Source organism: Pan paniscus, chromosome 6 (assembly GCF_029289425.2).
Source record: "Pan paniscus chromosome 6, NHGRI_mPanPan1-v2.0_pri, whole genome shotgun sequence".
NCBI classification, from domain to species: Eukaryota; Metazoa; Chordata; class Mammalia; order Primates; family Hominidae; genus Pan; species Pan paniscus.
The window spans coordinates 9,094,884-9,117,287 of NC_073255.2; the positions used below are offsets into that span (position 1 = coordinate 9,094,884).

Here is a 22,404-nt window from a genome sequence, read left to right on the forward strand (position 1 = left end):
GACACGTGAGCATTGCATTCACACCTTCTACCTCACACCTGCTCTCTCAGACATGTGAGCATTTCGTGACACACTTTCAGCCTCACACCTGCTCTCTCAGACATGTGAGCATTGCATAACACACTTTCAGCCTCACACCTGCTCTCTCAGACACGTGAGCATTGCATTCACACCTTCAGCCTCACACCTGCTCTCTCAGACATGTGAGCACTGCGTTCACACCTTCAGCCTCACACCTGCTCTCTCAGACACGTGAGCATTGCATTCACACCTTCTGCCTCACACCTGCTCTCTCAGACACGTGAGCATTGCATGACACACTTTCAGCCTCACACCTGCTCTCTCAGACACGTGAGCATTGCATTCACACCTTCTGCCTCACACCTGCTCTCTCAGACATGTGAGCACTGCGTTCACACCTTCAGCTTCACACCTGCTCTCTCCGACACGTGAGCATTGCATTCACACCTTCTACCTCACACCTGCTCTCTCAGACATGTGAGCATTTCGTGACACACTTTCAGCCTCACACCTGCTCTCTCAGACATGTGAGCATTGCATAACACACTTTCAGCCTCACACCTGCTCTCTCAGACACGTGAGCATTGCATTCACACCTTCAGCCTCACACCTGCTCTCTCAGACATGTGAGCACTGCGTTCACACCTTCAGCCTCACACCTGCTCTCTCAGACACGTGAGCATTGCATTCACACCTTCTGCCTCACACCTGCTCTCTCAGACACATGAGCATTGCATGACACACTTTCAGCCTCACACCTGCTCTCTCAGACATGTGAGCATTGCATTCACACCTTCTGCCTCACACCTGCTCTCTCAGACACGTGAGCATTGCATTCACACCTTCTGCCTCACACCTGCTCTCTCAGACACGTGAGCATTGCATGACACACTTTCAGCCTCACACCTGCTCTCTCAGACACGTGAGCATTGCATTCACACCTTCTGCCTCACACCTGCTCTCTCAGACACGTGAGCATTGCATGACACACTTTCAGCCTCACACCTGCTCTCTCAGACACGTGAGCATTGCATTCACACCTTCTGCCTCACACCTGCTCTCTCAGACACGTGAGCATTGCATTCACACCTTCTGCCTCACACCTGCTCTCTCAGACATGTGAGCATTGCATTCACACCTTCTGCCTCACACCTGCTCTCTCAGACACGTGAGCATTGCATGACACACTTTCAGCCTCACACCTGCTCTCTCAGACACCTGAGCATTGCATTCACACCTTCAGCCTCACACCTGCTCTCTTAGATATGTGAGACGGTCTCAGGTTTAAAGAGAGCAACATTGCTCGCAGAGGCTGAGTACCTGGGGCAAGGCTGCAGAGTCACCACATTTGAGGTTGAGCTGCCTGAAAGCAGCCCCCAGTCTCTGATGTTAAACCCACGTCCTCTGTGGAGCAAGTGCTCAGTAAGTAAGTTTTCCAAATAACTGCCTTCCCAATGAGAACTGTCGGGTGAGCAGGGCTCTGCTCCACGCACGGAGACAGGTGCTCCGTGCACTGCACTTGGCCTATCCTTCCTGCAGCCCACGGAGCAGCATGGCGTTAGCTCTGATTTTTACCAAAGAAGAGACAGAGGAAACTGAGAGAGTTTTATTAATTTGCCCAGACACACAACTGCAGAGCTGAGATTTGGACTCACCTCTGACACCATGAGGCCAACTCTTCCCATGAAAGTCTATAGTGGGCGCCCTTCTCAGTGGGCTCCGCGCATGTCCTCGGGCCTTGCAGCGCCCAGGGTTGGTGCCACAGGACCCTCACCTCAGCAGCCCCAGCTCCCACTCCAGGTCCTGACGTCATGGCCAGACCCAGGGACCCTGTGGGAATGAGGATGGGAGGGAGCTTGCAGGCACCACTGCAGGGATACTTGGAGCACACAGTTCTGGCCACGCTCCTATTTTTGTTTTTTTATTTTTGAAACAAGTCTTGCTCTGTCGCCCAGGCTGGAGTGCAGTTATGTAATCATAGGTCACTGCACCCTGGAATGCCTGGGCTCAAGCAATGCTCCCACCTCAGCCTCCCCAGTAGCGGGGACTACAGGCACACACCACCCACCTAATTATGTTCTGAAGAGACAGAGTCTTGCTATGATACCCATCTTGGCCGCCCAAAGTGCTGGGGTTACAGGCATGAGCCACTGTGCCCAGCTAATATTTTAATTTTTGTAGAGATGGGGGTCTTACTACGTTGCCCAGGCTGGTCTCCAGCTCCTGGTCTCAAGCGATCCTCCTGCCTCAGCGTCCCAAAGCTCTGGGATTGCAGGTGTGAGCCCCTGCCTTTGGTTCTCCCATAGCATTCAGTGAAAGCACATCCCCTCCGTGACCATTACCACTATCATTATTATTGTTATTAGCTGGAGGGATGGAAGCCCTCAGTCGCCACAGACACCCAAGGTGCTTCTGCAATGTAAAGCACATGGAAGGGATGCCCTGTGAAAGGAGCCCCCCATTCCCCTGCTGCCACCCTGGGTATCAGCACTCAGGGCTGTCGGCTTCTCAGGAAGATGGTAATGGCTCCCAAGCAAACGTTTTTACTTCATTCTCTAATGTATTCGTGTGGTTTTATGGTTCATTTATCTTAAACATTGACTGTGCCCCTCCCACGAGCCAGGCACGTGTGCAGGTGCATCACAGACCCGTAGGGTCTCACAGCAGGTCCTCTTATTTCCCTGTGTCCCGCCCCGCAGCCCCGCCCCACAGCCCCGCCCCACACTATGCCACCTGATTATCCGGACCAGAGATTTCGGAGATTTTCCATTGGGGCCCCCATCCTCCATCCTCGTGGCTCAGGGAGAGGGAGTCCAAGAGACTTGCTAGTTACCACTAAGTCCAAGAGAGCCTTTGAAATGGGATACGCTGGGCCACCTCCCCTCCGGAGACCAGCTGAAATCACAACGGCCGGAATGTGCGCTTACGGAGGCAAGTGCTGATGAAGTGAGACGGGAACCCTCCTCCCACACCCGCCACTGCGGGCCGACAATCAATTGCCGCTTTACACACGCCACGCATTCTAATCAGAATCAATAATCTTCATGATAAACAATTAAACAATTATTCCTCCCGCCGCAGAACTTCTCTGCTGAAATCGATGGGGTGCAGAGACACAGCAGCGGCAGACGATGGGCACTCCAGGCCGGGCCTGGCCCCAGGCAGCCCGCGTCCCCCATCCAAGCTACTGCACACACCAGAGGCAGTGACAGCCCAGAGGTGCCCTCACCTACAGCAGCACTGAGTAGATGCCGTAGATGCTTTAGGCCCTGGGTGACTGCGAGAAGGAGGAAATTCAGCGTTAAAGGTGGACTGAGCACAACATCAGAAAAAGAGAGACCAAAGGGACCACAGGGCTTGGAACAGCCCCCAAGACCCTGCGACCCCAGCTGTCATCACAGACACAGTGCCTGGTGGTCTGGCAGCCCAGGGACTCCTGTGTGGCTTTGTTCCTGTCTGTTGGTCTCTATGAGTAGTGCATCCGAAGTCAGCCTCAAGATAGCTGCTCAGCTGGGTGTAGTGGCTCACCCCTGTAATCCCAGCTCTTTGGGAGGCCGAGGCAGGCGGATCACGAGGTCAAGAGATCAGGACCATCCTGGCCAACATGGTGAAACCCTGTCTCTACTAAAAATACAAAAATTATCTGGGCGTGGTGGTGCACACCTGTAGTCCCAGCTACTCAGGAAGCTGAGGCAGGAGAATCCCTTGAACCCAGGAGACAGAGGTTGCAGTGAGCTGAGATCACGCCACTGCACTCCAACCTGGTGACAGAGTGAGACTCTGTCTCAAAAACAAAACAAAACAAAACAAAAAACAGAGCCTCTCATCTCCCTGACCCAAGGAAGGGACTGGCTTCAGACTGTCCAAGGCATGCAGGCAGCTCTCATGGGCAAGCAGTCAGCCCTGTACAGCAGCCTAGCCTCCTGGGGATCCTCCTTGGGAAGGGCAGCCTCTCACATGTCCCTGGTCTGTCCTCATTTGGTTGCAGAGCGGCCGGCACCCCCCAGAGAGCTCCTGGTGCCCCAGGCGGAAGTGACCGCACGCAGCCTCCGGCTCCAGTGGGTCCCGGGCAGCGACGGGGCCTCCCCCATCCGGTACTTCACCGTGCAGGTGCGAGAGCTGCCTCGGGGTGAGTGGCAGACCTACTCCTCGTCCATCAGCCACGAGGCCACCGCGTGCGTCGTTGACAGGTACCGAGAGAGCAGGAGCACCTCCCCGGGGAACGGGGCCCTGGCCGCCTCCAGCCAGCTCCTGTCCAGATAGTGGGGAGGCTGTGTGGGCCAAGCAGGTGCACCCCTGAGAGCACAGGCCCCCTTTCTTTTTGACACTCCCCATGCTGGGAATCCCAGAACTCCTGGCTCCTGGAGCTACTTCCAAGGGCCCACCCCCAGCCGCTTCCCGGAGTCTGCTCTTCCAGGTGTGCAGGGCTGGTTTGGTCACCCCAGGACCCAGGGATTGGCGAGGCAGGGGTGATGGGGGGCAGGCTGGACATGTGGGCTGGAGTCCTAGCCCCTCCCAAGGCTGGCAAGGGGGAGGGGACCATGTGGAGGAGGGCTGGGCTGGCCTCGGGTGTCCAGGGCTGGAGGGATGTTGCGTCCCCTTGCGTTCTCGAAAGCAGCAGGGAGATGGATGGCACCGCGAGTACTGTGCTTCCTTAGTGATGGCTGGGGAAGATGGGAGGGCATGCCTAGGACACGACTAGAATCCGTCCACTCAGTTGTTTACTGGACCTCTGGGCTCAGCATGGGTGAGGGTTGCATTGACAATAGCAGCGGCGTTCTGTGGGTCCCCCAGGGTCCTCACAACTGCGGTTTACAGACCACCCACTCTTTACAGACAAGGAAACTGCCACAGTCACACAGATGGGCATCCCAGGGCTTAGAAGCCACCCCAGGAGTCCACACCTTCACCACATGCCCTGCCCGGGCCCTCCTGGGGCCTGTCGGGTTTGCAGGCCCTGCCTGGGCAGGGCCACCCGGGACACCTGCCTTGTGCTTCTCATCGGCCCAGAGTTTGGTCACTTGTTACTGAGCTCACACTCCAGGCTGTGGAGCGGGGGTCTTGGAGTGAGTCCCTCCATGTCGCAGGGCTCTGGAGCCTGCACCAGTGACTAAGAGGGTAGAGGGGCCAAGACGGTTGTCTCCAGGCTGGCCGAGCTTCCTCTGTCTCTCAGATGGTTACATAGGTCAGCTCTGCATCCCTACAGTCACCCAGTAAGGGGAGACCATGATCCCACTCTACAGAGGAAGGCCAAGGCCAGAAAAGTCGGTCATTTGCTCATATCCCCCACCCAGCCTCCGTGGCGCCCAGCCTTCCTTGTCTTCAAGGCTGCCCATCTCAGCCCTGCCTGACTGAAACTGAATGTAGGGAGGGAGGCAGGTCCCAGGTGAAGCCCCTGGCAGCTCCTCAGAACACCACCCTGGCCCCGCTCTGCCCTGGGGGCAAAGTTCAGTCTTTGGAGTGAGGGCTGATTGGAGTGTGGGTGTCACTGGTCCTAGATGTGACAACAGGGGGTTTCAAAGAGAAGAGAAACCTCCAAAACCCCCATCCCTGGCTTGAGGACCAGGCCCATGACAGAGGCGAAGCACTTGCCCGGGAAGGGGTGGCCGACCGGGCGTCTCGGTACAGAGCTGTGAAGCTGGAACTGTGCAGGCTCAGCCTGGCTTCTGCCACTTGCCGTTGAGTGATCTGGGGCAAGTGACGGGCTCTCAGGTGTCTCCAGCTCCCTGGCCTTTGAGTTGCGAGGCTTGGAGGTGATAAGGCCCTTTGGATGGTCATGGCCATGGATGCCAGTATCGCCTTTGCCACCCCCACACAGTGTCCCCAGGAGGCACAGCTGGGTGTCAAATGCAAATCCTGACCAGAGTCCCTGAGCAGACCAAGGAGGGTCACACGGACCATCGGGAACCCATGCTGCGGCTCCCAGGCCCCCATTGCAGACCACAGACCAGCAAGGAAGCCAGCGGCCCAGTGCACAGCTCCAGCTCTCTGTGGCCCCAGAGGACGCACCCTGGCACAGTCACCCTCTGCAGTCTCATGGTCCAAGCAGCCCTCTGCTCTTCTGAAAATCGAGGTGGAATGGTCCCTGCGCACAGGGTTTCTTTCCAGCAGGGCCAGAGCCATTGCCTGGCCTCCCCTCTTACAGGGCACAACATCTGGTGAGGTCCGTATGCTGGCGGGTTGGAATTTAGAAAAGCTGTTCCGTCCCCACAACTGTGGTTATGCCCCTCATGTTAGGAAAACGAGGCTGCAGCAGCTCCGGCTTGATGTCCCCTCTGAGGTGTTTTCCCTGGTGATCTAGTCACTCAGCTTCCAGACAGTTAAAGCTCTGACAGGACTTCACCACCACCGCCGCCATCCTCATCGCCATCATCATTTCCGGAATCCCCTCATCCTGTCCAGCACCTGTCATTTTCAACACCACTTCCGTGTGTCATTTCATAAGATCTTTGTAACAACCATGTGGACATACAGCCCAGACTTCTCACTCTTCCCAATTTACACACGCAGACATTGAGGCAGAGATATCTTAAGTAACGCATATGCGGGTACCTCGACGTCTCTAAACGGAAGGGATATTTCCTGAGGTTTTTGTAGTTGTCACATTCCATGAGCCAGAGGTCAAGGCTCCATAGACACAGTCCACGTCCTACAGTTAATTTACAAGGGTCTGCGACATCCGAAAACCCAGTGCGTGTGCATCTGAACACCAAACTTTCCACAGTCAGTCTCCCCTTAGTAGCTGCGTGGCCTTGGAAAAGTCCAACTCTTGGCTGCCTGCTAGGACTCTGTCTTCTCATCTGTGAAAGGCAGGGCTGGAGCGGGGATCCTGCTGTTCCCTCCAGCTCTGTGAGTTCAAGGTTTGCCTCGTTGCTGACCGCCAGCGAACTGGCAGCCAAGAAATAAGGCGATCGGAAGAATCAGACTGTCCGCCAGGTTCCTGCCAGCATCTCACTGTGCCCTTTGAGCTACAGCAACAGAACTCGAGAGGCACAGCTCTCTCCCCTCCAGAGGAAGGCACTCCTAGTGGCAGATACCATCCTCCCAGAGCCCTGGAATTCTCCTGGCACAGCCCCGAGAGTCAGGGGAGTATGGCCAGGTGCGCCCAGCCTGACTTAATAAAGTACACAGGATGCTTAGCTTAATTGGCAGTGTGCTCACATATATAAATAACCTCACCCTTTGTGTAACCATCTAAAAGAAGGAAAAAAAATATCCAGCCACTATTCCTGAAGGCTTCTGAAACCAAACAGACTAATTGTGTGCCCGGGACTTCATGCTGGAAAGAAGAGGTCCATGTTTCAGGACAGACAGTTTAATTTGGTATGGGAGAGACCAATGTCAATTTCCTAATGGGCCAGAACTAGGACAGATGCTTCCTCTGCCTATCAGTAGAGAACATGTCACAGGAGAATCCCAGGAAAGTGATATTTTGTACACTGCCACAGTATAATCTCCCTTCCTGTTTAATAATCCTGACAGCTGCATTTTACTTTCACCAGTTGTGTGACATCTGCCAGTATCCAGAAAACATTAAGAGTTTAACTGTCTCAATTTGGTGACTGTGACTACGTCCAGGGAATATGGGTCGAGACCCCCAGGGAGAGGGGTTGGGTCTGAGACGTGTTCAGGTGTTGCCAGTGTCTGGTTGGTGGTTGAAGTTGTGAGACGGGGTAGCCACCCACAGAAATGCAGTAGAGAGGAAGAAGAGAAGGGCTCTGAGCCCAGTGTGACTTGGAGGTTCTGGATGTCACTTTAGGACAGAGCAGTGGCTGTGCGGGCTCAGCGGGTGGCTGTGCATCTGGCTGTGATGGGCTCAGCTCCTCCTCTGAGCTCTGTCGTGGGATAGGTGCAGGGGGTCCAAACAGAAGACAGAAAGGCGCAGAGGGAATGAGCATGGAAAACAGCAGGGATTCAACGAATGTCAGCACCACGGCCCTAGCTCCATTCTACTGATTTCTTTTTTTTTCTTTTTCCGTATAATGTAATTTTTTTAAAATATCATTATTTAAGGATCAGATGAGCTGGGCATGGTGGCTCATGCCTGTAATCCCAGCACTTTGGGAGGCCGAGGCGGGTGGATCACCTGAGGTCAGGAGTTCGAGCCCAGCCTGGCCGATATGGTGAAACCGTGTCTCTACTAAAAATGTAAAAATTAGCCAGGCATGGTGGCATGCGCCTGTAATCCCAGCTACACAGGAGGTTGAGGCAGGAGAATTGCTTGAACCTGAGCGGCGGAGATTGCAGTGAGCTGAGATCATACCACTTAACTCCAGCCTGGGCAACAGAGTGAGACTCCATCTCAAAAGAAAAAAGAATCAGATGAACTTGACCAAGGATATGATACATGAGCTTGATATTCTTTGTGATACAATAGTGAGGTCTAAGTGTTTGTGTTTGTTTGGTTGGTTGTTTTGTTTTTGTCTGTCACCCGGGCTGGAGTGCAGTAGTTCCGTCATCATTCACTGCAGCCTCCAACTCCCAGGCTCAAGATACCCTCCTGTCTCAGCCTCCCGGGTAGCTAAGACTACAGGCATATGCTATCATGCCTGGCTAATGTTTAAATTTTTTTTTTTTAGAAATAGGGTCTCACTATGTTGCCCAGGCTGGTCTCAAACTCCTGGCCTCAAGTGATCCTCTCACCTCAGCCTCCCAAAGTACTGGGATTATAGGCATGAGCTAACATGCCCGGCCAATAGTGAATTCTTAAGAAACATTTTTAGTGCCTTCCAGAGAAGTAAATAAAGACAGCAGTGAATCGCTTTAAAAAGATGCTCAGCACTCATCCATTTTATAATAGAACCAAAATGAATGAATGGAGCTCCTCCTATTTAAATGACTCTGCATTTAGCTCTGAGACAGGAACATGGAGCTTAAGCTATGCCCTTCCCCGACGCCCATTCCAGAACACTTTGGCTGTGGAGGTCAAGTTTGTGTATGTGATTAGCCGTCCGAGGCAGTACGAGTACAAACTGGCTTTCTAAATATATCGGTTATTGATTTGGGGTAGCAAGAGTTCTGATAGGAAGTTCAGATAGTGAGGGTCCTGTATTACCCAAATTATTTATTTCCTGAGTTTGGGATGATTAGAAAAAAGAGATTAGATGGCAGATGTTATCTCAGAAATATCCCTAAATCTATCCAGCTTCTGAGTTTGTATGTGGAGGTTTGGGAGGTGAGGCATGTGGAATGAGCAAAGGCCTGGGGAGGCACCAGGCAGCATCAGTGGCTTCCTGGGGACAAGTGAGGGCTCCGGGGTGGGGGAGCCAGAGAAAGCTTTCGGGAAGACAGGAAAGAGCACATCACATTTATTCATTGCCTGCTGTGTGCCACGATCCACCCGACTCCATGAGGATGGGTGATGCGATGTCATTTTCACGACAGCCCTGGAAGCCCCGGTGCTGCTATCTCCATGTCCATGCCGAATACAGCGAGGCTCTGAGACACTGACTTGCTCCAGTGAGTAGTGGCAGAGCCAGCATTGGAATTCTGCTTAGCCCACTGCAAAGCAGAGGTTTGGGCTGGCTTGGAAGTGTGAACAGAGTGCAGAATTGGGAGGAGTTAGAAGGGTTACAGGAGGGTGTTCTTGCATCCTGCGTGCATTTGTCTCTTCATCATGGAGTCACCAAAATCCATGCTCTGCCACAGGAGGGAGCATGGCAGGAGCAACGGGGGTAGGGGACTTGAGGATCAAACATTTGGCCTAGGAGGTAGACCAGTCATCCACAGGAGCAGCGCTGCAGGGAGGTGAGGCAGGTTGGGGTGAGTGCACAGAGGATGCTACCATCTCTAGTACTGCAGAGCCAGGAGAGGGGTTGATAGCACTGCCCTCTGCCTGTCTCATTTGGGCAGTAGGGCTGCTGCTTCCATCGGCTGCCTGCCGGAGCTGCTTTCTGCCTGGTTTCGGGGCCACTGGCGTGGCTTCCGCCGAGAGGGTTAACTCCCCCAGATCCACATTTAGTGTTCCCTGCAGCTCACAGAGACACTTAATCAATCCTTGTTGAATGAAGTGAGTCCGGCAAAACACAGGCCTCACGCTAAGAACCCTGCTCTCTGTCCTCCTTTGCACCCAAACCCATTTGTCTGGGAGCCAGGCTGATTTGTCCAGCCACCTGACATGCACTTATGGCACACCACGTGTGCCCGGCTCAGTGCCAGACCCAGGCAGGACAGTGGAGAAAGAGGGGTTTCAAGGAGCTTGCAGTGTGGCTCCAAACCCCCAAATCATAGCAAAGCGTGAAGTACTAAACAGTGGAGTGCTGAGTATAATTATAGTTCAATGCCAGAGGCCAGTGAGAAAACAAATACATCAATAAGTAAGCATAATCGCAAATAAATAAATAAGTAAACAAATCATTTCTGCAACACCTACTGTGTGCCAGATACAACGCTGGTATTTACGTGTCCTCATAGGCAACCCCCCACCCCAGCCTGAGAAACTTCGCAGATGGGGAATAGCATCCTTATTCAATCCTTCCACCCATAGATCTGAGCACCTCCTGGGTGTTCTTGGCTCTTGGGGTACAGCAGGAAAGGAGGCCGACTCGGTCCCTGTCCTTGTGGATGTTGAGTCTTGTAAAGACAGACAGTCGTCAAGGAAATGTCACCCATCATGATGCAGAAGATGAAGGGAAGGAACAGGGCACGGGGGACAGCAGGCAGGGCCATCTGAGCGGATACTTGCAGATCCATAGGAACAGCTGATCCTTAGCAAGCGTGCCCCACACCACACACCTGACTCTGCTGAGGGTCTCACCTGAGTTTAAGCCTCACCTCAGTTTCACCATGCCTGTGCTATTAGCCCAGATAAGGAAACTGAGGCAAAGTATGCTGTCCAAGGTTAACTGGGAGGTAGAAGCCAGGCAGTTTGACTTTGGGGTCCACATTCCTGATGCCCACTCTGCTGCCTCCTGGTACAGGAGCCAGTGGGGCTATGGTGGGTGGCGCAGGGGGATGAGGCAGGGAGGTCGCGGGAGAAAACACGTGGTTATCACCCAGATGAGACAAAGTAACTCCTAGGATGCTAGGAACAGAGGGGAAATTGTTTGTTTTAACTTAGCAAAGGCTATCTACCAGAACTCTGGAGCAAAGGTCATTTTTATGGTCGGACTTCAGAAGCATCTCCATTAAAGCTGGGACCAAGGCCAGCTGCCTCCTGTGGCTGTTTTTCCAGTTGTGGACGCTGAGTGCAGAGGGGCTGAGATGTGCCTGCGGTCAGGGACTGGGAGGTAGCAAGACCAGACCAGGTTCTGGAGGGCTGCAGTGGAAAAGCAGGCCTTGAGGTGTGAGCTGGTAGAGAAACAGTGTCACCTGGTCTTAAGCTGGACGGGGACCTGAAAGCAGGAATAGAATCTGATCATGGTTTCCAAAAATGGTTATCGGTTTTCTAAAAAGCAGAATCCTTCCTTTAAACCAAATATGACCCAGGCCGAATGCATAAACCTGATGGGCATGGAGCTCTTGTTGGCTGATGGGGGCTGTATGGGGCTCTGGACTTCAGAGGCTTCAGAGTCCTGGGGGTCCACAGGGCTCCGTTTGAAAGCCACTGGTTTACAGATTCCACTGGGAGTGAGGACAGAAGACTGGTTTTCAGGTGATGAGGGCTTCGGTTTAGAGTGATAGTTGAGACTTTTAGCCATGGGTAACAGAGGTTAAGAGTCCTGAGGCACCCCGAGTTTTCTGGTCTGGAAACTGAGGAGGATGGAGCCCTCATCTATGAAGAGCCGCTGCCCGCCAGGGAGGAGAACAGAGCAGTTTCCTCACTTGCTCATTCGGAAGTCGAATGAAGGGTATCTGAGAGGAACCAGCCAGTGACTGGGTTGCAGGGCGGGTCCCTGACCGGCTGGGGCTTCACCAAGATCCCAGCGTTGTCTGCACGGAAGAGTTTGGCTGAAGTCTTCGTCTCAGGCATGGCATGGGGCTTGGCACAGGAGCCCCATTGCATGTGGAATAGCTGGACGGACGGACGGAAGGAAGGAAGGAAGGAAGAATGATGGAGGGGAAGGAAGAAAGGGAAGGGAAAAGGAAGGAGGGAAGGGAGGTGGAAGGGAGAGAAGGAAGGAGAGAAGGGAAGAAGGAAGGAAAGTGGGAAGGGAGGAAGAAGGGAGAGAAAGAAGGAATGAGGGGATGGAGGAGTGAAGAAAAGGAGGGAAGGAAGGAGGGAAGGGAAAAGGAGGGAGGGAAGGGAGGTGGAAGGGAAAGAAGGAAGGAGGGAAGGAGGGCAAGAGAAAAGGAGGGAAGGGAGGTGGAAGGGAGAGAAGGAAGGAGGGAAGGGAAGAAGGAAGGACGGAAAGCAGGAAGGGAGGAAGAGGGGAGAGAAGGCAGCAAGGAGGCAGGAGGGGAAAGGGAGGAAGGAAGGTGGGTGGGCAGATGGAAGCAGGCCTGAAGTGCTAACAACAGAAGGCACCTCAGGGAAACATTAGTCCCGTTAAAATCTCCATCGACGGGCTGGGGGCATTTTTCACTTGGATGCTTGACAGGGATGTGGTCTTTTGTAAAGTGACATGTGAACATTGCCATTTACTAGTCTTGTAGCAGTGGGCCTCAGTTTTATCATCCTTGAAATGGGAATAATGATGCCTCCTCTCCCAGAGCTCATGTGAGTTGAAAGGGGTTGCACTTGCCAAGCGCCTGGCACCGTGTCAGCCCCAGTGAATGGTAGGGATGCGGGGCTGGTGGGTCTCTGCCTGCAGCCGGCCAGGAAGTGGACCTTAGAGAATGCTGCAAGGCTGGGTCTGGCCCAGTAAAGAGCTCCAGGAGGACGGAGCGTGAGAATCAGGCAGGAACTCATTTTATACTCCGGATCAGCACAAGGGCCCGGGGAATTAGCTCTTCCTGAGGAATTCTCTGGATCCCTTGGAGAGCAGTGATGTGCCGACTAGAGTGCAGGGGTGGCTCCAGTGAGGGGTTGGCACTGCCTCCCCGAGGAGCCCCGAGCAGAATCTTCCCCCTGGCCAGGACGCCCTGCACTCCCTGCCCTCTGTGCAGCTCCTTTCTCCCTGAGGGTTTCAACCGTCCAGGTGTTCAAAGGCTTCTCCCAGGACAGGTCCAGGGTCCCCTTCAAGCCCCTGCTCATTGCACCTAGGAAGTGATTGGGTCCGACCCAAGAACAGCCTCCTTGCTAAGCTGTCTCGGGCCCACACAGGAGCCCAGAGCTCTCAGGGCAGGGGAGGGATTTGCCCCTCTTCCCAGGGCTTCACCAGGAATGCCTGAGGGCAGGACAGGGTGGCAGGGCCCCGGCAGTCACGGTCTCTTCCACATTGCAGACTGAGGCCCTTCACCTCCTACAAGCTGCGCCTGAAAGCCACCAACGACATTGGGGACAGTGACTTCAGTTCAGAGACAGAGGCGGTGACCACGCTGCAGGATGGTGAGCAACCCGGGGCCCAGACCGCGTTCCTGGCCGCTGCCCCTGGAGCCCGAGATACTTAGGCCACACTTTCGTCTTGAGCCAGAAAGGGGTCACCAGGGAGTGGTGGCAAGCAGTAGAATTCCATTAGTGACAGACAGCTCGGAGGGTTTCCGCACAGCCTGTGGTCATAAATCAAGGTTTCAAGGGCTTCCAAATGGAATGGAAGTTTCTTTGATTGGCTTCCAAAGCCCCTACTATCCATTAGCATCCCAGAAATTGAATAATTGATAGGGTCATTAAAAATAAATGTCAGCGGGTAGCTGGGTTTTAAGAGATTTTCCCAATTTTTGTCATTCACGAGCCACTCTTTGACAACAGCGCAGGTAAGTGATGGGAAGTGAGGTCTCCTCAGAGCTCCAGGTGGCGTTTTCAGCCACTCCGTCCTACCTCGGCGGCGTCGGGCCTGAAGATGGATTGTTATTCTGTGTGGCCCAGGCCTGTGGCGAGCCCAGGAGGCAGCTCTATCAGCCGCGTCCAGCGGTGATCACAGGACGGGTGGGATGGAAAAGAGTGGATGGTGGGTAATAGCTCAGCTCCGAGGCTGGAAACCCAGTACTTAGTTCACCCAGCAGCGTTTCATCATCATTCCCGCAACCTATCCCCAAAGCACTGTCTTTTCCATTTAACGCTCCAGTGGAAGAATTTTCCAATAAACCAATTTCCAACTGGCTCACCCTGTGACCTCACATCTCCACTTCTGCTCTCTCGATGAGCTGGAAGTGTGGTTTCTCCCACATAGACCTCCCTTGTCCTCAGGGACCAGCAGAGGGTTTGAGCAAACCATTCCCGGCTTCTCAGCAACTCACAGAGGCTGTTTTGCTGCAAACCCTGCACTCCCAGCAGAGCAGAACCTGCAAGAGCCTCCGACAGGCCCCAGCTGTGCTCCCAGGAAAAGCACACTTGCCCCTGGAAAAGCACTGGGTGGCTTCTGTGGCTCCTGCCTCTCATCCAGCTCTTTTCTGAGCACAAATCCTGGGAGTTTATTGGAGCTTTGGGGAAAGCCAGTGAGAAAGAGAGGAGCCGTCCCGGGTGTATGGGGTGGTCCAGGGCCTTAGTGAGCCCTGCTGGGCCCTGAGGAGCCGGGCTCAGCCCCAGGAGCTCACTGTCCAAGGGTCCCACATCCTGAGATTCAACCAACTGTGGATTGAAATGTTCAGAAAAAAAGTTAAAAATACAAATTAAAGATATACAGTGTAACAACTGTGTATTTGTTTGGAGAGTGTTATGACCTTGTACAATTTCTAGATTACTCATGAGAGCTCCTACAATTATAACATTGTAACATTGTTATGTAACAGTATTACAAATTATAACGTTGTAGGAGGACTGATGAGTAACCTAGAAATGATTTAAAGTATGCTGGAGGATGTGTGCAGGTTACACCTAGAAATGATCTAAAGTATTCAGGAGGATGTGTGCAGGTTACATGCAAATACTGCACCACTTTATTGTAGCAAACCTGGAGGCAAAAGCTACTTGTAACTGGAAAAGCCTTTCCGGTTAATCTACTTAAAGTGGGGACCAATTTCACACTAAACCACCAGGGAAAGGCTTTGCAGGAACTAAATTACAAAACAAAAACTATATAAATGCATTCATTTTAACCTTACCTTTAACACAGTTGAGGTAATGTTTGCAACTAAGCACTAAATCTTAGAATAAAGAACAAAAACCCACACAAGCTGATGTCATTGTCGTAATCTCTCTGACAGATTGTGTGAAAGCAAAGTGCAACAGCCTCCTTTGACCTCCAGGGCAGCATCCAAAAGGACCATTTTTGAAAAAAATATTCAAGGGCCTCTTCAGACTCCAGACTCCTTTCTTACCCTTTGATATTCAGATTGGGCTTTGATGCACCTATCTTGTCATCGCCTTCCCTGGGATGTGCAGTTTCTCTTTGCAATGGAGTTGCATTGTATTTGTGTTGTATTGTCTTACACTATCTAGAGATTGACAGGCACAGACTCTCTCCAGGGGTTGGGGAACCCTCGGCAAGATAGGGAGAGTCCTCTGAGTATGTGGAAGGTTTACTGATGAACAGTTTCTTTTTATAGTGATTTCTATTTCCCTGCACAACCTCACAACTCGAGGACATTGAGAACTCCCTATAATGGCACTGCTGTATCACCAGGGCTGTCAGGAAGCTGGCTAGAGGGCCCACCATTAAGCTGGAACCACAGGAGGTTAAGGGGGTTGTAGGGAGACCCATCCCTAAAACAGAACGGGGAAGGTGGAGGTGTGACTGATGCAGGCACTGCCAGGGCTGAGGAGGGGGTGTCTGGCAGGTCCAGAGGAAAATCACAGAGCCGGTGACCCCGGGACCCAATCTTGGGTTCTAAGTGGAGAGGCATCTGCTAGATGCACAAGTGTGCCTGTGGGAAGAACATTGTCATTCCGTTCAGTGAATATGGACTGGATACAGAATGCATGTCACACTTCTGCTGGGCCCCCGGGATCTTATAGCTGGGAGGCATAAGAGTTCAGCTCAATATGCCAAGACAGGACCACACAGATTTGGAGGGAGCAGAGGAGGCAGGGAAGAGGGGCACAGAAGACCTCTTGGATGTGGCAGATGACAAGAAGTTTAGTTTGGCTAGAGTGCAGGGCATGGCCATAGGCAGAGGTCAAACCAGCCTTGTCCCTCCAGAGAACAGAGCAGAACCGTGGCAGACTCCCCTTCACTTCACCCTGCTGTCCCAGCCAGCTGCAACCTCACCAGAAATCAATCTCCTTTCCTGACAGCCCTTTAGTGTTTCAAACCAAGTGACCTGGAGTGATCATGTGTCCTATTCAGGAAAAGTAGCTCTCACCTAGGTATCTTTAAAAAAAGAGAAAAAGATAAGTTCCCCTGCTCTCCCAGAAGACCTGAGCCCTGCAGGGAGGGTCTCGAGCCAGAGAGCTCCAGGACAGCCTCACTGGAGGGGTGGCTCTCGGAATGTCCACCACAGGGAGAGCCCAGTCTGGGTCTGTTTCTCGGGGCCATTGTTAAGGTTGGCTCCCTCCTATCCCGAGGACAGGCTTTGAAGGAGAAGCTCTGGGAAGCCCCGAGGAAGGGCAGGAGAAGGGGACCCCTGGAGAAGGAAGGAGGCAGGGCTCACCAGCCTCCCACACTCACTGAGGGTGGCCCTGGGAAGGGCGGCAGAACATAACAACCACCCTGACCCCCGCTTTCCTCTCCTGTGTGTTTCAGTTCCAGGAGAGCCCCCGGGATCTGTCTCAGCGACGCCACACACCACGTCCTCTGTCCTGATACAGTGGCAGGTAAGAGCGCGGGGAATCACGCGCGTTTTGTCAAATGTGTTCTCATTTCCCTGCGCATTCAGCCACGACGGCTGGACATGGACTGCAAGCTGAGCCCTGAGCTAAGCGTTTGAGAGTAGAACCAAGGAGACACACCCTCAGACTCAAAAACGCGAGGGGGAAATGGTGTCAATTATCATCTCGGTGTAATTTCCAAAACATTAGAAGCAGGACTGTGATGCATGTAGAGAATGAACTTGACTCCCCTTATTCAGGAGAGACCGGCAGGATGGGGAGGCCAGTCTGAGAGCGTTGGAGGAACTGGGTATGTCTTGGCATTTCACCAAGGACGTTGGAGCAAGGCTTCTGTGTATACACAAATTGGTTATCGCCCTACAAGGCAGTAAAACTGCAACCGCTGGAGTTAGCTTTTCTAGAGAAGTCATCTGCAACCAGACAAAATATCTACCGGATTGTACATATTTTCCCAAAGTCTGGGTGGTGGTGGTGGTGGTGGTGGTGGTGGTGGTGGTTGTTATTATTATTATTATTATTATTATTATTATTATTATTTTGGGACAGAGTCTCACTCTGTCACCAGGCTGGAGTGCAGTGGCACAATCTAGGCTCCCTGCAACCTCTGCCTCCCGTGTTCAAGCAATTCTTCTGCCCCAGCCTCCCAAGTAACTGGGATTATAGGCGCATGCCCCTACACGCAACTAACTTTTGTATTTTTAGTAGAGATCGGGTTTCACCATGTTGACCAGGCTGATCTTGAACTCCTGACCTCAGGTGATCCACCCACCTCAGCCTCCCAAAGTGCTGGGATTACAGACATGAGCCACTGTGCCCAGCCAAGTCTAGGCCTTTAATCTCCAATGTGCAGTGAGTTAAATGAAGGCATATTCTTCCAGATAATCACACACTCCTTGTTGGGCCTGCTCAGCAATGCTCCAGTAAGGCATTGAAGGACACGCTGCCATCTCTTTCCCTTAGTTTCAATTTTGGGCAATGCTTACTAACAAGTACATTGATGACAAATATAACAGAGGGACAAAACTGCCCAAGGAAGGGCTGCAGGCCCCAGGGAGATCCCAGCTGAAGAGTGGGGCGGGGAGCTCTGCGGAGGAGTCAGCCCAGGGCCTGTGTAGCCCGGATCCGGGGCAGGCAGATGTTGAGTTTCCCCAGGGCTAGAGCTTGGCCTGGCAGCAGACACAACAGATGGACAGGCAGGGGGCCAAGCACGAGGGCAGAGTCAAAGTTTCTGGCCCACAGGGAGGTTCCTGAGGCCAGAATGGGGGCTGCTGTGCCAGGGAGCTGGGAACACAGTGGGATGGGGCCAGCATGGGGTGGGTACGGCATGAGGACCGGTCAGCCTAGGAGTGGCTGCTGGGAGCTGGGGTCAGGAGGGCAGTCTGGTGGGCACGAGATTCTTCCTTGGGGCTGAAGCTGTCCTCAAGGACAATGGCAGGGTGCCCGAGGCAGCAGGTGGGAATGATGGTTCGGGAAGTCAGGAGAAAATCAAGAGGGGAACAGTGGTCTAGACATGGCCTTGGAGAGCGAGGGGATGCCCCGGCCACATGCCCTCCACTGGTGCAGGGGAGGCAGGAAGGGGTCCTGTGGAAAGGAGGGGCTGCGGGAAACGGAAGGGATGCTGGGAAACACAGCCGAGGCCACCAGCAGGTGTCCCAGACAGAGCATCTCCCAGCGCCCTGCAGAAGGGCCACTCCAAGGGACAGTGGCTTCACTTTGCAGCGCAGAGGATGAGGCCCAGGACCAGGCTAGGACAGGAGGTGCCAGAGATGCCTGCTGGGCCGGGAGAGAGACGTGCTGAGTGAGCAGCGCCAGCCGCAGCCTTCCTGGGCATGGGCTTGAGGTGCGTAGTGCTAGAGATGCCAGAGAGGAACCCGGTGAGCAGAGCCAGGCTGGGCTGTGGGTGGGGCCAGCCAGGGGGAGCTTGGGAGGGGCTCCGCTTTCACCCTCTTGCTGTATGATCCTATGAAATATGACCATGTTTGAGGTATGAAAGTGGCAATTTATGTGATTCAACCTGATATCACTTGCTACTGCCACTTATCTGAGGGATGGAGAGTAGGTGTTTAACAAGCTGGGTTCTGTGAAGAGTGTGTCATCTCCTTCAAGTGTCCATGGAGGTGTGCGGGGCTGCGTGTCGGCTGCCTTTCTCTTGCTAAGGGATCCAGCTTCTCTGGGTAGGATAGGAACCTTTCCAGGCAATGAAAGAATGTCCCAGTGTCTCCTGGTGGAACTGGAAGAGCACTTCTGTGGCACTCAGCCCTACTGAGCTTACCAGAGCATAGCGGGGCCAGAGTGGGAACCACGAAAACAGCCTGGGCCCCACCTCTGCCCCTGGGAAGCCACAGCCCCTGATCTGTCTGGGAGCCACTGGAAAAGTGACGAAGGACCCACTTGCAACTTGCCATCGTGTGACTGTGGCCCTGAGAGGCCCCTCTGACCCCAGGTTCCTCCTTTGTAAGAACAGAAGGTCACAAAGGTGAGCTCAGGTCTCACACAACATCTCCAGTCTTTGGGGGCCGCTAGACCCCCAGACCCGAGCTTCAGCCCTGACTCCCGTGAGGGTCTCCGGTGGGAGGTCAGAGACATTCAAAATGGAAACGCAAAATCCCAAGTGCTCGTTTCCCAGCCTGCACCAACACAGTCAATCACAAGAACATTGGCACTTTGTACCATGCTGAATCCTACCAGAAAATTCACATTTGCTTTGTAGACGTGGTGGCAGCCTGCCAATACCTTACCTAGGTAAGCTCCTTTCCTATAAAGGCAGTGAGCATCAGGGCTGGGATGCGTCACCTCCTCCAAACAATGGTTGTGAAGGCATCACTTGCTGTCAGCCCCAGTGGACGGTGCAGCCTCAAGCTCCCCTTGGTGCTGCTGGACAGCTCAGGGACGTGCCTAGTGCCGCCTGGAGGAGGTGGGCTGGTGTGTGCATCAGCCGTCCCCCTCCAGAGCCCGACAGAACAAACTAATTGCAAGAAGACCAGAGCAGGAGTTGGTCAGTACAACGTCCTGTAGAAATAAATGCTTGTCAACTGCCAGGCAATTGAAGTATAATTAAAATTATGAGTAATTTACTGCATTAGAACAAACAGAACAAAGAAAAAGAAACTAGGTTTAAATATAGATTTGCATTCCAAATAAAATGTTTCACCTGTAAACCTTTTGTGTTTTTTGTTTTGTTTTGTTTTTTTAGTAATTTCTTTAAAAATGCAAACACAGGGCCAGCACTTTTGGAGGCTGAGGCAGGTGGATCACCTGAGGTCAGGAGTTCAAGACCAGTCTGGCCAACATGGTGAAATTCTGTCTTTACTAAAAATACAAAAATTAGCCGGGCGTGGTGGTGGGCGCCTGTAATCCCAGCTACTCGGGAGGCTCAGGCAGGAGAACTGCTTAAACCCGGGAGGTGGAGGTTGCAGTGAGCCGAGATGGCACCATTGCACTCCAGCCTGGGCAACAACAGCAAAACCTTGTCTCAAAACAAACAAACAAACAAACACGGGCTGTGATTTCAAGGCTTATAGACCCATTTAAATGCCTCCCTTAGTAGACTGTCACGCTTGATTATTCTTAGTAGGACAGTCAATCCTTGCCTTTCATGGGATCCAGTTCTGTTTGAAAGCTAAGGATTAGAACTCCCTCTGTCTTCCAGGGTGGAGTGCAGTGGTACGATCTCGGCTCACTGCAACCTCTGCCTCTCGAGTTCAAGTGATTCTTCTGCCTCAGCCTTCTAAGTAGCTGGGATTACAGGCCTGCACCACCATGCCTGGCTAATTTTTGTGTTTTCAGTAGAGACAGGATTTCACCGTGTTGGCCAGGCTGGTCTCAAACCCCTGACCTCAGGTGATCCACCCACCTTGGCCTCCCAAAGTGCTGGGATTACAGGCATGAGCCACCATGCCCAGCCTTGTGTTTTCTTTTAAAGACAGGGTCTTTCCCTGTCACCCAGGTTGGAGTGCAGTGGCGCAATCATAGCTCACTGTAGCCTCAAACTCCTGGGCTCAAGCGATCCTCCCACCTCAGCCTCCCCAGCGTCTAGGACTACAGGTGTGCACCACCATGCTTGGTACTTCTTCAAAAAATTTCATAGAGATGGAGTCTCACTGTATTTCCCAGGCTGGTCTTAAACTCCTGGGCTCAAGCGATCCTCCTTCCTTGACCTCCCAAAGTGCTGGGATTACAGGTATGAGCCACTGCCCAGCCTGTAAGTGGGTTTTGTGACTGTTTTCTAGCAAAGAAAAAAATCCCAAGCAATTGATCACACCATGCGGGAGGCTCTCAGTGAAACAGGCACCTTCCCAGAGGAGGGTTACATCTGCCTGGGCAAAGGCGGGGAGGCATCCCGCCGCTTCAGAACACATCTTGGGGTTGTTTCTTTTTCTCTTCACTTGTGCCACCCACAGAGGACCAACGCCTGCATGGGGTGCTGAGTTCCAGAGGGGACCGAGGCAGGCCACAGAATGTGAAGAGCTTTCATTAAGTGCAGTGGGCTCTTTAAGGCATTGCTAAGAAGACAGCAGAAGGAACGAAACTAACTCTGGCCGGAGGGGCACCTGAATGCACTTGGCAGGACTGCCAGGCCCCTGCAGTGAAAGGCTGGAGAAGCGCGTGGCCCCCGGCACAGCCTGAGGAAAGGCTCACGGGTGACGTCACTGGTGTTTGATGTTGTGTCTCATGGGTATTGCGTGTTGAGCCTCCTGTGCTCTCAGAACCATCAGGACCAAACTCCGGAGAGAATCCCTGTTCTACTCTCCACAAAGCAGAAGGCACAGGATGGAAAGTGAAAGCTCAGATTGTTTCACTGAGCTTCCAGCCCGGGGGACCACAGTGGCCGTATCAGATTTGGATTTGGGCACCTGCTCTGCCTGAACTCACAGGAGACAGTGGCATGTGGTTGAGCCTCCCTCAGCCCAGCTCTCTGTCTCTAGAACTAGGAGAGTTAGGCCCTGCCCTGCTGCTCCCCTACCTCAGCAGAGAGAGCTGGGTGGGAGGTTCCACAGAGGCCAGCAACGGCAGAGGGTCCGAGGTCACCGTTCAGGCAGCTGGAAGGAGAGAGGCTTTCCCTGCAGGTCTTGCCTCCTCCCACCCCCAGGCCTTCCCTCCACTCAACTGTGTGGCCTCCAAGGTGCCCACCCTCCCGGGTCTTCCCCAGAGCATTGACTTCTTCCTGCCTCCCCTACCTGGTGATAAAACCCAGGCACACTCCTACCAGGTCATTTGCATTTAAACATGCTCTTTTGCTCTGGCACGCCTGTAATCCCAGCACTTTGGTAGGCTGAGGCGGGCAGATCACGAGGTCAAGAGATTGAGACCATCCTGGCCAACATGGTGAAACCCCGTCTCTACCAAAAATACAACAATTAGCCGGGCGTGGTGGCGGGCACCTATAGTCCCAGCTACTCAGGCTGAGGTAGGAGAATTGCTTGAACCCGAGAGGCTGCAGTGAGCAACCCAGGAGGTTGCAGTGAGCCAAGATCACACCACTGCACTCCAGCCTGGCGACAGAGCAAGACTCCGTCTTGAAAAAAACAAAAACAACAACAGCAACAACAAAAAAACGGGCTTTTGAAAAATGAAGAACCTCCACGAGGCTGCTGGCGAATTTCTGAGGCGTGGCAGGCACAGGGAAGGTGTTTTGAGTCAGGACTCCCAGTTCCCTTCAAGCTTCTCTCCACACAGATGGCCAAGCCAGGGTGCAG

The 22,404-nt window shown here is 53.2% G+C and overlaps 1 protein-coding gene across 4 annotated transcripts in view; it reads left to right on the plus strand.

Moving 5' to 3' along the window:
- The window catches only part of SDK1 (sidekick cell adhesion molecule 1), a 963,741-nt gene that overhangs the window by 840,299 nt on the left and 101,038 nt on the right, over positions 1-22,404 (plus strand). For all 4 annotated transcript variants that reach the window (XM_034963556.4, XM_063605603.1, XM_063605604.1 and 1 more), the window contains 3 exons: positions 4,010-4,211; positions 13,287-13,390; positions 16,623-16,693. In XM_034963556.4, the coding sequence (XP_034819447.2) occupies positions 4,010-4,211; positions 13,287-13,390; positions 16,623-16,693 (377 nt within the window). The remainder of the gene's footprint in view (positions 1-4,009; positions 4,212-13,286; positions 13,391-16,622; positions 16,694-22,404) is intronic.